The following is a 13,779-nucleotide window of genomic DNA, read 5'->3' on the forward strand; positions in this document are numbered from 1 at the left end:
TGAGTACATAATTTATTTATTTCATCAAAATACCTTAGACGAAAATTAATTTTTTCACTGAAAATAAGAAAAAATCCCTTTAGGGATGAAAACATAACCTAACTTTAGTGGATTTTCTGGATAATTGTGGGGCTTTTTCCTCATATTTTCTTATGCTTTTCCGTGATATTTTTCTGCATATCGATCGAAGAAGACACGCAATGTGAAGAGGTAGATAAATTCAAATCCAGTCACAATACTAAAGCCAAGAAAGAGTCCAAGAATCCCACCGATTGTGGCTAACCAGCTGAGCCAATTTTGATTCATATCCATCCGGTAGCGTGTAGAGACGAGATCTTGGAAGAAAACATGAATGAGGGTCTTGTCATCCAGGTTTATATCCTTGCTGTGAAAGGAAAATTCATGAGCTTTCAAATGACAATTTCGTTAAATTCAATTAATTCCTCTAAAGAAGGGAAAATAGGAAGTTCTTACAAGAAGCTGACGGAGTTGAAGGAATTATTCCGAGAGAAAACACCGGCTGTTACTTCCGTTCCATACGTTACGTACTCACAGTCAGGCAGACATGGGCACACGGATCTTGTTTGTGTCATCCACTCATCCTTTACCGGCTCCCGGCGGGTAATATTGAACCCAGGAGCAGCTCCACTGTAGATATTCTTGTTCTGGACAATGCAATCCAAATCGTGCATTTCACAGAAGCGTTTTGAGCCATTATTGGGGAAATTCGGTGGTACACATCCACAGAGTTTCTCAGCAATTTCACTCCGACACTCAGCCATACAGTTTAGGTAGGAATACTTTCTAACGGTGGACATTTTAACTTCCGTCGAGGTTAGGCAATTTCGTACTGAAACCGGAAGGCGGAGGACATCATTGGTGGCGTATGTGGCTTCCGGGGCGACACTGAGGAAAGCTTCCAGACGTGGGGCGATTATTTTCATTTCTGCATTGTCATCCACGAGATCGTAGGAATTGTGAATCATCACCTGTATGAGATGAGAGTTTAGAGATTTTATTTGATAGAAAAAGTCTTTTGGGTCGAATTTTATCTTTAGCTGCTTCATTCACTGAGAAGTTGTTAAAAGTTTATTCAGACAGAAATCGAGAGATTTTGACAATTTGTTTTGTACAATTCCAACGTTCCTCTTCTAACGTTAGACGTTTCTTGTCTTTTTCGTAGTCATTTGTAATATTTTTTTCTAATGAATTACGCTTGTTGTTCGACACTTTTTCTTTTTAATTTTAACGAGTGACATTTTTTCAAAATCTTGAATTTCTCTTTTTGACACTTGAAGTTCTTTTTCTAACGTTTAACGGGTATTTTTATTTATTTCGTTAATTATTTAAATATTTCTTGTTTTTCTGACGTTTCAAGCTAATTTTTTAACTGTTGGCGTTTCTTTTCTTATCTTGACATTTATACTAATGCGTTTTTTTTCTAACATTTGACTGTTTTTGATACTTGACAAAAGTTTGACAATCTTTTCCTTACTCGTCTGACGTTCGTTTTTACTATTTTGAAACGTTTCTATTCTAACTTGTCGTTTCTTTTCTAACGTTTATTTCTTTTTGACTTTGACATTTATTCCAAGACTTTCTCATTTATTTATTCTGTTTTTCCTAACGACTGACGTTCTTGTTTTCTCAAGCAGACATTTCTTTCCTTACGCAATTGACGTTTATTTTTACTATTAATACGTTTCAATTCTAACATTTGTCATTTATTTTCTGACTTATTAATTTTCTGACTTTGACATTTATTTCATAACTTTGTCATATCTTTCCTAACGTCTGACGTTCGTGTTTCTTCACGCTAAAAATTTCTTTTCTTAGAATTTGCCGTTTATTCCAAAATTTAACGTATTTTTGAATTTATTCAATAACATTTGAATTATCTCTGATCTCTTTGCTGAAAACCATGCTCTCTATGTTGATAATCACTATGTGAGCTCCACGGGAGTCCCAAAGCGTACATTTTTGTGCACCCCACGCCTTTTTGGAGAGAATGGCCCTGTGCATGAGGAAAATTGAATACGCGGCGGCATATTTTCATATCAATCAAATAAACTTAAAATGCCTAATGGGAAGCTGAAGAAATCAATGAGGATCTAAACACCATCAAGTCCTATTGTTTGGGGACAAAAGCACTTGTCATTGGGGCGTCCAGGAAACAGAAAATTTTTCGGGTATTCGCGTGGTATTTGAATGGGCGCATTAATTGAGAATAAACTGGGTCGCGCGGCGCAGAGAAATCGATCATGTAAAGATCACAATAAACCATTTATCACATCCAATCGATCTCAACGTCAGATTGGTGGCTGTTCCAATCCAAGGTGTGCGTATCCTTGTGGAGAATTAATTGGGTGTCTCGTTCGCGTGTCAATCTTGTGGTGTGATTTTATTTATTGCTTCCACTTGATCTTCATCTCTTTCAAAAAAAAAAAATGTTAATCTACTCCAAAAGTGATTGAGAAAAAATCAACTCACGCGAAATCCTGAACTTCCGAGGATTGTTGTGTGGTAATCTTCGAGATCTGGTGATACGATCACAGTGAGACCCGTTTGATGTCCACACGCTGTTACCCTGCGTGGTTCCTTGGGGATGCTGTGAAGCAATTTTTCCGGATAGTTCATCTTCTCGATGGCGTAGTAGTTGAAGGAGCAGCATATTCCAAGGGTGCTATTTATGGGCTGAAATAGCGTATCGCATCGTGTCTGTGTTCCCTTCCACATGCACCTGTCGAGTGATTCGGGACAACTTGGCGATAGATCCTGAAGAAGGCCAAATACCGTGAGATTATTCATCTCCAGTGTTTTGTCTAGAATTTCAAAATCATCCGTAGCCTCGTGAGTGTATCCCATAAAAATGGTCAACTGACGAAAGAGCTCAGATAAGTCCTCAGCGGAGACATTTTCAGGACGCTTCATAGCTGTTGCACGTTCTAAAGCACGTTTTGCGCTAATTTTATTGAGATTGCAAATGGTTACGGCGGGAAAGGGGATATTCCACGTGGCGTAGTGTGTGCTCTCAATCACCGTGACTACGGGTGTGAGGGTGCTCCAATTCCAGGAGAACCACAGCAGCACCAAAGCCGTAATGTTCGAAATTAATGTACAAAAGCCCCAGAAGATTTTCTCCGACATCGCTGTGTCCTCCCGCACAATGTGCCCGTACCCATGGAGGGCAGTTACAGCGCAGAAATGCTTAAAGCGTCGTAGGAACCATCTAATTGGATCCAGTGGGGCTTCTTTGGGAATTTTCTCCTCAATTGGGGTCACTTTGGAGCTGACCGTCTCAACGGGGAGAACTTTAATTTTTTTCACGGTCATTTCGTTGGAAGTTCACCGAGTAAACTGATTATGCTCCCCTTTTTCTGGGGAAATGTCCCATTGAGGAGCAATTGCCAGCCATGTCATAGCAATTATGGGAAAATTGATTGGAGGCAGTTGGATATTTGGAGATGCTCGGAAAATTCTTTTTTTTTCTAATCAATTAAAGGGCGAATTTGGGGCTATTAAAATAAATCTTAAATGTATTTTAGTAGATTAAATAAATAAATTAATAACAAAAAAGCCTTCGATGCCATTTTTTTCTCACAAAAATTTGAATAGTTTTCCTTCCTGTTGAAAATGTATGAAAAATCAATTTGGCATTTATTTCTAATGTTTGACATTTTCCTTCCTACGTTTGATGATTCTTTTTCAACATTTGACATAATTTTCTAACGTTTCATGATTCTCTCCATCTTTGATTACTTTTCTAATATTTGAAGGTTATTTGAACATTTGACGTTTCTTTACGTCAGCATTTGACGTACCTACATATTTCCCAACTTCTTATGTTTCTTTTTTTTCTAATTTTTACATTTTTTTTCTAATATGTAAAAATTTTTCTCTAACCTTTGAAATTTTTTTTTAAAGATTTCACATTTCTAACATTTAACGTACGTTTACTTTTCTTTTCTACTCTTGACATATTTTCTAGCATTTGACATATGTATATTCTTACATTTGACATAATTTTCTAACGTTTGATGATTCTTCTCCATCTTTGATATTTTCTTTTATAATATTTGAGAGTTATTTGAACATTTGACGTTTCTTTACGTTATGTATTTGATGTATTAGTTGGTATACCACAATCGTGGCATACCAAGTATTGTAATCGTCGGAAAAACCGACCACCTCAGATCGGGCTCAAACTTGGTATGAGCACGTTTTAGACATCCCACATTACGAAAATGGTGGTGGAAAATTTTTGATCCGGCCGGCCTGCCGGCCCGTCCTGCCGGCCGTCCTGCCGGCCGGTCGCCCAAACTTTGCCTTATAATTCGAGAATGGTTAAAGATAGAGACTTCCGGTTTGAAGTTTTCTATAGAAATGTGGGTGTAAAATTTCATTTTTTCGCATTTTCTAAATCCAAGATGGCCGCCGTCCGCCATTTTGAAATAGCGTCAACCACTTTCTTTATAGCTAGAGGTCTGAAATTTTAGTATGTTGTAGAGCTCAGTGAGACGTTTTCATCGATAATTCATACTTGAAAATCGGTCAAGCCGTTTAGCAAATATGGCGGCCTAAAGCAAAAAGTGTTTTTTCGATATAACTTAAGAACGGCTTGACCGATTTTGACCATCTTGGTATCAAATGAAAGGTATTGAGAAGCCCTATAACTGTCTAGAACATTTCAAGTTCCAAAAACATCCGCAAGAGGCGCTAAAATCAAAAACAAAAATTGCCTAATTTTAAGGGGCAATATCTCCGAATCCCGATCATAGATTTCCTTGAATTTTTGATATGTTGTAGTCTGACTTAATATCTTTCACCAGTCCGAAAATGAAGAAAATCTATGTCGCCGTTTAGAAGATATGACCATTTAAAAAATTCTTGAATTTGAAAAGTTCTAAGAGCCATATCTCTTGAACGGTCTCTCCGATTTCGCTCAATTTGGTATCAAATTGAAGGTTTTGCAAAATTCTACAACTTTCTAGAACATTAAAAACCTCTAGAACCAATCCATGATGACAAAAAGTGCAAAAAACTGTTTTGATCAAACAAATATCCGCCATTTTTGTTCTAGATGTGACCTTGAAAATTATTGAAATTTATGTAAATTTATAGCCTATTTTAATACCTTTCCAAAACTAGTCAAGAAATTTCTGTAGGTCTTATAGAACCAGAGATATGACCATTTTTATGCATCAAATTACTGATTTTTACAAAAAAAAATCAGTTTTGCCTCAACTCAGAAATTAAATTACAACGCATAGACTGACCCATCCGCGTTGTGGTATACCAACTCTAATAACTGGACGCGTTATGATTGACTTTCTTTACTTCTAAAATTTCTTTTTTTTTATTTTTATTTCCTAATATGTGAAGATTATTCCTTAACGTTTGAAATATTTTTTTAATATTTCACATTTCTAACGTTTGTCATATTTTCTAACTAACGTCATATTTCTGAAATTTATATTATTTTAATTTTTAGCTTGAAAATAATTTTTTAACTTCAAAGAAAAGTCTTAACTTCCCAGATTTTCCATTTTTAGCTCACAATCAGGATATAGAAAAACCTCTCTGTGCAGATTGAAAAATCATTTCATCATGCAAATATTAAACAAAAATATTGAAATGATATTATCGCGAAAAGTTGAGGAAATGAGGACAATATTGAGGTTGTCAATACATGGTAAATGCAAAAGCAATTGATTCATTTAGATTCTTGTTGGATGTGCCGTAGAAAATTCAAAGTGTCAGCCTTCACTCTTTACCTGATGATGTGTAACATAGCATGGGCGAAAGAAGAATAAATCATGGGAATTAATTAAATTGACGATGTGTAAATCAATGCATTTTGTAGAGAGAATATTAAATTTTGCTCCAGTAATTTGCACACAGTAGCAAAGCTTGAACATTATGTTGTTAATTTTTAATTGAAATTCATTTATTAACATATAGCTGTGCCAAAAGTTCTTGTAGAGGTCACAATTGATATCTGTCCATATGCGTAAAGTACGCATTGATGTGTAATTAGGGGGTATTTAGCGCGGTCTCTCTTTTGGGTGCCAATGGGCCAAATGCTCAATGATATTTTGGGATTTATACTGAATAATTGATTAGAGTAATTGGACAATCAATAGCTTGAGAATGTTCCCCCCCCCCCCATCTCCACAGTCCGATGGTGCTTTCATTCCTCGTGAACAATGTCAACATTCATTGAAGATGAAGAAGGTGCCAGCGGTGCAAGCGGTGGAGCTTCATTCGTGGACACGAAGAAAGATGCGGGAGGAGAGGACAGTGATTGCGAGTTGCTTGAATACGAGCGACAAATGCTAATTGATCTACAGCACATTGATGGATTGGTGATTTGCGCAAAGTGAGTGGGCAGATTTATTAACAATCAGCATGGGATGCAATTGATCAATATTATTTCAAGGAGGGCAGAGAAACATCTCTCACTCTTCAATTGCTATTTTGCTTATTGCCCCGCGCACCGTATATGCTCAATTAAATGTTGCTACAGAGAACCACCCAAGGGGTTAATAGCTGCTCTTTCTATCCAAAAAGTACTTCAATTTTTTTTTATTGTAGTAATTTCTTAAATTTCTAAAGGAGATTGTCCGACTTTGTATAGGAAAAGAATTCGTGAAAAAAGTCAAGACACACGTGAACTTTTAGGGGGGCAAGAAAAAAAATTAGAAATAGCCAAAAAATAGTTCTTATTTTCTCCTCTGTGTTTGATCTAGCAAAAATTTGTTTAAAAATACAACGAATGACGTCACTATTGTGATTTTTTTTCAATGCATTAAACATAAAAATATATCTTATCAAAACCAATGAACAAATCATCATCATGAATTAATATTTTAATTAATTAATTAATCAATCATTAATTCATTGAAATAGATAAAACAAATCAATGACGTCATTCTTTGCATTTCTAAACAAATCTTTGCCGAATTTTCCCAAGTGAATCCAGAGTGGAAAATGAGAAATATTGGGTGAAATTTACTAGTCAGACAGACTTAAGATTTAAGTTTTCCTAAGAATATTTTAAGTTTTCATAAGATCTCTTAAGATTACTTTAAAAAAATCTTAAGATCTCCTAAAAACTTTTAAAAATTTGAGCTTTCATAAGTGAAACGTAAGATTTCTTCAGTCAGACTCAATCGGGCTAAATGCGAATTTTACGATGAATTTTTTCTGATCGCATTCGGGCTTAGAAATTCGTAAAAATCATAGAAATAGGAGTAACTGGGGTAAAATGGTGAATTTGAAAAAAATAAAAATTAATATCTCAAGAAGCAGTGGGAGCTAATCTGTCTAATTTTGTCAGTAGTTGCACTTTATACCCCTGCCTAAACCTAGAAAGTTTCATAATAATTGATCCAATATTTTGGCTTTTATTTGAAAAACAAATTTTTCGAACCTCAAAGTTACTCTGACCTTTCAACTACAAATTAAGTTTTTGCGAAATTCTCTGCAATTTTTTTTTGATCCAATGCATTTTTAGACAGAGTAACTATTGCTAAACACGAATCTAATCTGAATTATCCGAAAAAATTTTCCGAGTTTTTCCGTAAAACACTGATAGTAAAAAGTACCGCTTGAGGCAAAATGGTGAATTTGGTGTTTTTTTAAAATAACTTTTTTTTTTGAAAAAATAATTTCCCTTAATTAGTATAGGGGAGAGCGGGGTTAAAAAAGTCACTTAAGGGTTTAGAAAAAGCTCAAAATATCATATTTCCCAAACAGATAAAGCAAAATGTATAGCTCGATTCTTTAGGATATTTCTTGCCCTACAACTCTTTCTCAGATCATTTTGTTCTATCTAGCTAGGAAATATGATATTTTAAGCTTTTTCCAAACCCTTAAGTGACTTTATTAGCCCCGCTCTCCCCAACTATTATATACAATTTGGGATGTTTAGTCACTTACTGTTACCAATTTTTATAAACTAAAAAATTAAAAAGGCAATTTCATAAATTAAACGTTTTTTTTAAATTTTTTTGTATTTTTTTATTTAAAAAAAGTTTTAATTGGTACACAAATCTCTCATTCTCAATAGATATTGTAGTGCCTTGCTAAAATAATTTCATTAAATTAAGATTAGCGAACAAAAAACGCAATTACAGTCAGGTATTGATTAACGTCGCATGGGATATACTCTTTCCACTCATTATTATTAATGGGTGGAAAGAGTATATCCCATGCGACGTTAACCAATACCTGACTGTAACCGTTTTACCCCAGGATTTTTGGAACAGGCAAATTTGGAAGGGTTTGGAAAATGGCATGAAAAAGCATTTTCCCATTGCGATAGAGAAAAATCGTCTGAGACAAAGTTGTTTCCCGGAAAATTTCCTATAAGATTGTACTCATGGGAAATCTCAAATATTTCCATGGAACTCAGGAAAAATTATCTCCCAAAAATTCACCGAATTACCCCAGTTTCCCCTATACATTTCGCTTAAGTTACTTAAGAGCTCTTAAGTTTTCCTTAAGAAAACCCAGGAATCTTAAATTTTTCCTAAGAAATCTCAACAAGGAATCTTAAAAATTTAAGAAAACTTTAATCATTCTTAAGGAATCTTAAGTCTGTCGAGTCTGACGTGAATTTCACCCATTTCTGACTGGTTTTAATCTTTTATTTTTCTTAACAAGAAAAATAACTATCCTAAGTTTTTTTTTTAACAAAGAGAATGACATATTACATTGCAGAATTGTATAAACTCCTTTCTGGACATTATGATTTAATTTAATTCATTTACAATAAACAAATAAAATGTTTATTTTGAATTAAAAAAATCAGGAATAATTTTGAATTAAAGGATCTATGAAAAAATCAAGATTAAAAATATTTAAATTTAATTTTTGTGGCACATTTAACCCCTTATGGGCTGTAAGAATAAAATCAAATTGTCCAATCTAATTGCTTCGCGAAGAACGCCAAAGAGTGTTGGAAGGGGCTTCTTCGTGCGACATTGAATGTGATGCAATTTGTAATTTCAGGGGAATCCACTACAATCGTGTAGTTTTAGCTCTTCTCCGTGCTCTCTGTGATCCCGCAAATCTTGTCATTGTGATGAATTGCTCAGACACAGAGGAGAAATTCTATCGGAGCAAACTCAATTCTCGGCATGTCCATGAGACGGCAACAAATACGAAGGAACGGGAGAAAATGTACCTCGAGGGGGGTATTCATTTCATCACAACGCGCATCCTTGTGGTGGATTTACTGAAAAATCGCATTCCAATTGAGATGATTACGGGGATATTTGTTTTACGCGCTCATACGGTCATTGAATCCTGCCAGGAAGCCTTTGCACTGCGACTGTATCGCCAGAGGAATAGAGATGGCTTCGTGAAGGCCTTCTGCAATAGCGCGGAGTCCTTTACCTTCGGCTATGGGCACGTTGAGAGGGTGATTAATAATTTGTACGTGAATGAGTTGTTTGTTTGGCCACGCTTTCAGCAACTCATTCAGGTTACACTGAAGAAGTACGAACCCGTGATTGTGGAGTTTCACATTAAGATGACTCCGAAGATGACGTCAATTCAGACGTATATTCTGGAGATTATGAATTATCTCGTGAAAGAAGTTAAGAGGATAAATCCCAACATTGATATGCAGGTTAGTTAAAGGCCTTATTCCTTTTTGATTCCTGAATTCAAAATTAAAGGAAGAAAGTTGAATAATAATGAAGAATTTGACCGTGAACGACATTTCGGACTGTATGAGTCCTTCCTCAGGGCATCAAATCAAGTTTTTGACGTCGTTAATATTAATTATGATGATACAGATTAACGACTGGATATGTTGTATGTAAGGAAATTCGGACGCAGTCTTCAGTTTTCAGGTGTTATTTATTTATCACATAACAACGTTTCGGCCAACGTTTGGCCAACTCAACTACATGGAGGCCTTCCACATCAACTCTCATCAGCGTATGGGTGTGTGCGTGAACCACCGCAGCGAGGGCAATGAACTCAATCAGCTGTATAGCGCATTGATTCCCAATAGTGCCACCAGACAGAGAGCTCCTCCTTGAGATTACGTGTAGTACGCTTGTAGCATGTTCCGTGTTGTTTTTCTTCCTTTTTTCTTATTTATAACGTAGGTGTTTAAACCATTGCTAATGTAAGTCTATTTTTTCCTATTTTAATTCAATATTTTCGTGCTCAGTTTAAACTATTGCTAGACTTTTTCTTCACCGGTTTTTAATTTATTTTGTTCAAATTGATATCCAACAGAACCTGAAGAAGGCCCTAAACGTTGGCCGAAACGTTGTTATGTGATAAATAAATAACACCTGAAAACTGAAGACTGCGTCCGAATTTCCTTACATATTAATTATGATTTGATGCTCTGTCGGTTTAAATAAAATACATAAATTATCCCAAAAAAAAAGACGAAAAATCCGCGTTTTAAATCAATTGAAAGTTGAATATTTTAGTAAAATAAAATTTTTAATAGGAGGTAACAGTGGAAAATTGCGTAACAAAGAAATTCCACAAGATCCTTCAGCTGCAGCTGGACACGGTGTGGCATCAGTTGAGTCAGCAAACAAAAATGCTCATATCGGAACTCAAAACTCTACGATCACTCATGATTACAACAATCTACCACGATTGCATTTCCCTCTATGCCACTGTCCAGAGGTACAGAAAAACGGAATATGCGATGAATTGCTCAGGATGGGTTCTCCTGGATGCAGCTGAACAGATGTTTGAGACAGCCAAGAGGCGTGTCTTCAATGCTGATGATGAATTTGACCCAGAATGGGGTGCAAAATGGCAGAGTCTGTCCGATATACTTCGTGTGGAGATTCCCAATGATATTAAGCTAAATGCAGAGCAGAGGAAGAATAAATCTGCCGTTGTTCTCATTCTGTGTCAAGACAATAAGACATGCTACCAACTTAGTCAATTCCTTATGATGGGAGCTGAGCGTCTTCTCCTCAATATGGCGCTTAAGAATGATGTGAAAGTTGTGAAAATGTCGAAGAATTATCAAAAAATTGAAGTCACGAAGGGGATTGAGATAAAAATTCACGGATCTGATGCAAAACCTTCGGCTGATGAAGGAACATCGTCAACAGCTCAACTTAATGATCCGGATGAGCTTCAGGGCGAGGAGATTGAAGAGGATCCATTGGATGCCTATCAGGATTCCTACATAATGACCATGACACTCGATGGGGCCGCCGAGCAGGATCTCGATGTGAGTACGCAAATGGAAACGGGGGTATTCTCACAAATCCCACCGACAGAACGAGAAAAATGTGTGGCAAAGCCAATTATTTGCATTCAAACATTCAAATCCAATACAAATGATTCACTTTCACTGGAGGCAACGCTGCGTGATCTGGACCCACAGTATGTGGTAATGTTTCACTGCAATGTGACGGCGATTAGGCAGCTTGAGGTGCATGAGGCGCGTCTTCGGCGCAATGAGGAGGATCGCATGAAGGTGTTCTTTCTCTTGCACGCCGAAACGATTGAAGAGCAAAGCTACCTCACGAATTTACGGCGCGAGAAGCAGGCATTTGAGCATCTTATTGAGACGAAAAAGGTAAATCAGCTAATTCTTGCTTCTTGCGTAATTTATTCAAAGAAAAAATAAAATTTACGAGCTTGGTGTTGTAGACGATGGTGATTCCCAGGAGAATAAATGAGCTAGAGGAGCGGCAGATGGAGGAAGAGGTGCTGGATGAAAAGGCATCACGACGCAATGCCGAAACACAGAAGCAGGTCATGAAGATTGTTACGGATATGCGAGAATTTCGTTCGGATCTTCCGTGCTTGATACACAAATTGGGCATTGAAGTAATTCCCATAACGCTCACAATTGGGGATTATGTTCTAACGCCTGAAGTTTGTGTGGAGAGAAAATCAATTTCTGACCTTATTGGTTCTCTCAATTCCGGCCGGTTGTACAATCAATGCACACAAATGGTGAGGAATTACCCTGTGCCCATACTTCTCATTGAATTCGATCAGAATAGACCGTTCTACCTTCAGGTAAAATGAAGATTTTTCTCCAGGGCATGAATTCTCTAAGAATGAAAAACTCCCGTGATAAACTCCTAAAGGCTTTAGCGCTTTAAAAGAAATGCGAAAACCAGGAAAATCTTACGGGAGTTTATCACGGATGCATTATATTTCTTAGATGATCACGCTTACGTTAAGTTTTCCGCACTTTTCCTGCAAAAAGCCTTCGGGAGTTTATCACGAGAGTTTTTCACTCTTTCAGAATACAGCCCCAGGAAAAATATCCTCCCGGAGATTCGAAGATTTTTTCTTTTTTTTCCCTGTAGGATCGCTACATGATCTCCAATGATACAGTCTCAAATTCCGACATAAAGCAGAAGCTACAACTTCTCACGCTTCATTTCCCAAAATTACGAATTGTATGGTCACCAAATCCATACGCCACGGCACAACTCTTCTATGAAATGAAGCAAAACAAACCGGAACCAAATGAAAAACTCTGCTCAGTCATTGGATCGGATTCACACGATGCCGAAGTTCTTGAAAAGTTTAACACTGAAATTCATGATTTCCTCCTACGTCTTCCGGGGGTGACGGAGAAGAATGTAATGAAGCTCATGAAGTCTTTTCGGGATTTTAAGGAGCTACTCAAGGCAACGCAGGAAGAACTACAGGAACCCCTTGGGAATCGTGAAAATGCTAAACTACTCTGGGATATTTTACACGTACCGCATAAGGCTAAAGTTGAGACATCAACAACGACCAAGTTCCCCAATGCCAAATTCAAGAATCGCAAATTTCAAAAGAGGAAGCAATAGGGAGCTAAAGGAGGTAAGGATTACTTTTTTAATGTTACAGTATTTTGATAAAATAAATGAGTTTGAAGTTTTTTCTTTTATAAAAATAAAATAATTTTAAGCATAAAATTTCACAATATTCTCTTCTTACCTCGAAAGAGAGAATTTTGAGAGAAAAATTTTGAATTAATTTTGTGGAATTTCATCGTTGAAAATTCATTTCCCCTGCGAGCTACAATTTTGTGGTTTCCTTTTGAACTTTGCGGGCATTTCTTGCAACACACCCATCACCCCCAAGTGCTCTTACAATGCTCAATTAATGTGCGTTTCACCGCATTGTTATTCTTCACAGATTAACTTCTTCGTTCTCTCCCCCCAGTGGTATTTATCATTTAAAAAAATCATATTGCAAAAGCACGAGTGTGTACCAGGAATGAGAAATATTTAACCTTAGACATTGCAGACATAATTGACCAATTGCTCCATATTTCCACTATACTATGAGAGAGGAAAAAAATTAATAAAGTCTCGCCGCAGTTTTATTTTTTTGGAACCTCAATAAAACGCATTTGGGATTTATTTAGAAAAATACTTTTCTTTTTATTTTATTCCTAAATATACAAATTATTATTTTACATCTAATTTTAAGAGTATTTTAAGGTCTCTCTCGTTGTTTTGAGCTTTTTACAGCACCGATTTTTTTTTGTTTAATAATATTTACATTTCTTTCTTTTTAATTGCAAACTTCACACGCATTTGGGACAAACGACTCAATCTAAATTCGAGTATATTTGGGTGGAATTTTTGTATCGCTTTTTCTTCTTCTCAATCACTCTCCTCCATTATTTTTTATTTAAATTTTCTTCCGCTTCCGGTAAAGTTTTGAGATGGCAAAGTATTGTTTTTTATTTAATTATAACTTAATTGCACTTTATCCGAAAAGGAAGATTGTTTAAAAAGTTTTATTTTCAGCCCTTTTGGGTGT

At 36.2% G+C, this 13,779-nt stretch overlaps 3 protein-coding genes across 5 annotated transcripts in view; 1 reads left to right on the plus strand and 2 right to left on the minus strand.

Moving 5' to 3' along the window:
* Window positions 1–13,779, minus strand: part of LOC129796209 (mitochondrial uncoupling protein Bmcp-like) — a 590,308-nt gene that overhangs the window by 468,933 nt on the left and 107,596 nt on the right. The gene's annotated exons all lie outside the window — the stretch shown is intronic.
* The window catches only part of LOC129796054 (DNA repair endonuclease XPF), a 42,229-nt gene that overhangs the window by 107 nt on the left and 28,343 nt on the right, over window positions 1–13,779 (plus strand). For 2 of the 3 annotated variants that reach the window (XR_008751175.1, XM_055837739.1), the window contains exons 2-6: window positions 6,178–6,379; window positions 9,016–9,637; window positions 10,481–11,578; window positions 11,653–12,027; window positions 12,324–12,828. Coding sequence is in view for 2 of the 3 variants with exons in the window: in XM_055837739.1 (XP_055693714.1) it covers window positions 6,207–6,379; window positions 9,016–9,637; window positions 10,481–11,578; window positions 11,653–12,027; window positions 12,324–12,815 (2,760 nt within the window). In the remaining variant the exon portion in view is untranslated. Of the gene's footprint in view, window positions 1–6,177; window positions 6,380–9,015; window positions 9,638–10,480; window positions 11,579–11,652; window positions 12,028–12,323; window positions 12,924–13,779 lie in introns of those variants that run through there. The other variant, XM_055837738.1, reaches the window with a different exon arrangement.
* LOC129794505 (sodium channel protein Nach-like) lies at window positions 5–3,333 on the minus strand. Its single transcript, XM_055835255.1, has 3 exons — window positions 2,491–3,333; window positions 475–989; window positions 5–385 (listed from the first exon to the last, which is right to left on the minus strand). The coding sequence occupies exons 1-3, from the start codon at window positions 3,331–3,333 to the stop codon at window positions 151–153; spliced, it is 1,593 nt and encodes a 530-aa protein (XP_055691230.1). The 3' UTR covers window positions 5–150.

This window comes from Lutzomyia longipalpis, chromosome 4, assembly GCF_024334085.1.
Source record: "Lutzomyia longipalpis isolate SR_M1_2022 chromosome 4, ASM2433408v1".
In the NCBI taxonomy this organism is placed as follows: domain Eukaryota; kingdom Metazoa; phylum Arthropoda; class Insecta; order Diptera; family Psychodidae; genus Lutzomyia; species Lutzomyia longipalpis.

Coding starts and splice junctions, on each gene's coding strand:
- LOC129794505 (XM_055835255.1), bottom strand. CDS start 3,333: ATGACCGTGAAAAAAATTAAAGTTCTCCCCGTTGAGACGGTCAGCTCC. Junction 990..2,490: donor TCGGAAGTTCAGGATTTCGC/GTGAGTTGATTT, acceptor CATCTCATACAG/GTGATGATTCACAATTCCTA. Junction 386..474: donor TTCAACTCCGTCAGCTTCTT/GTAAGAACTTCC, acceptor TTCCTTTCACAG/CAAGGATATAAACCTGGATG.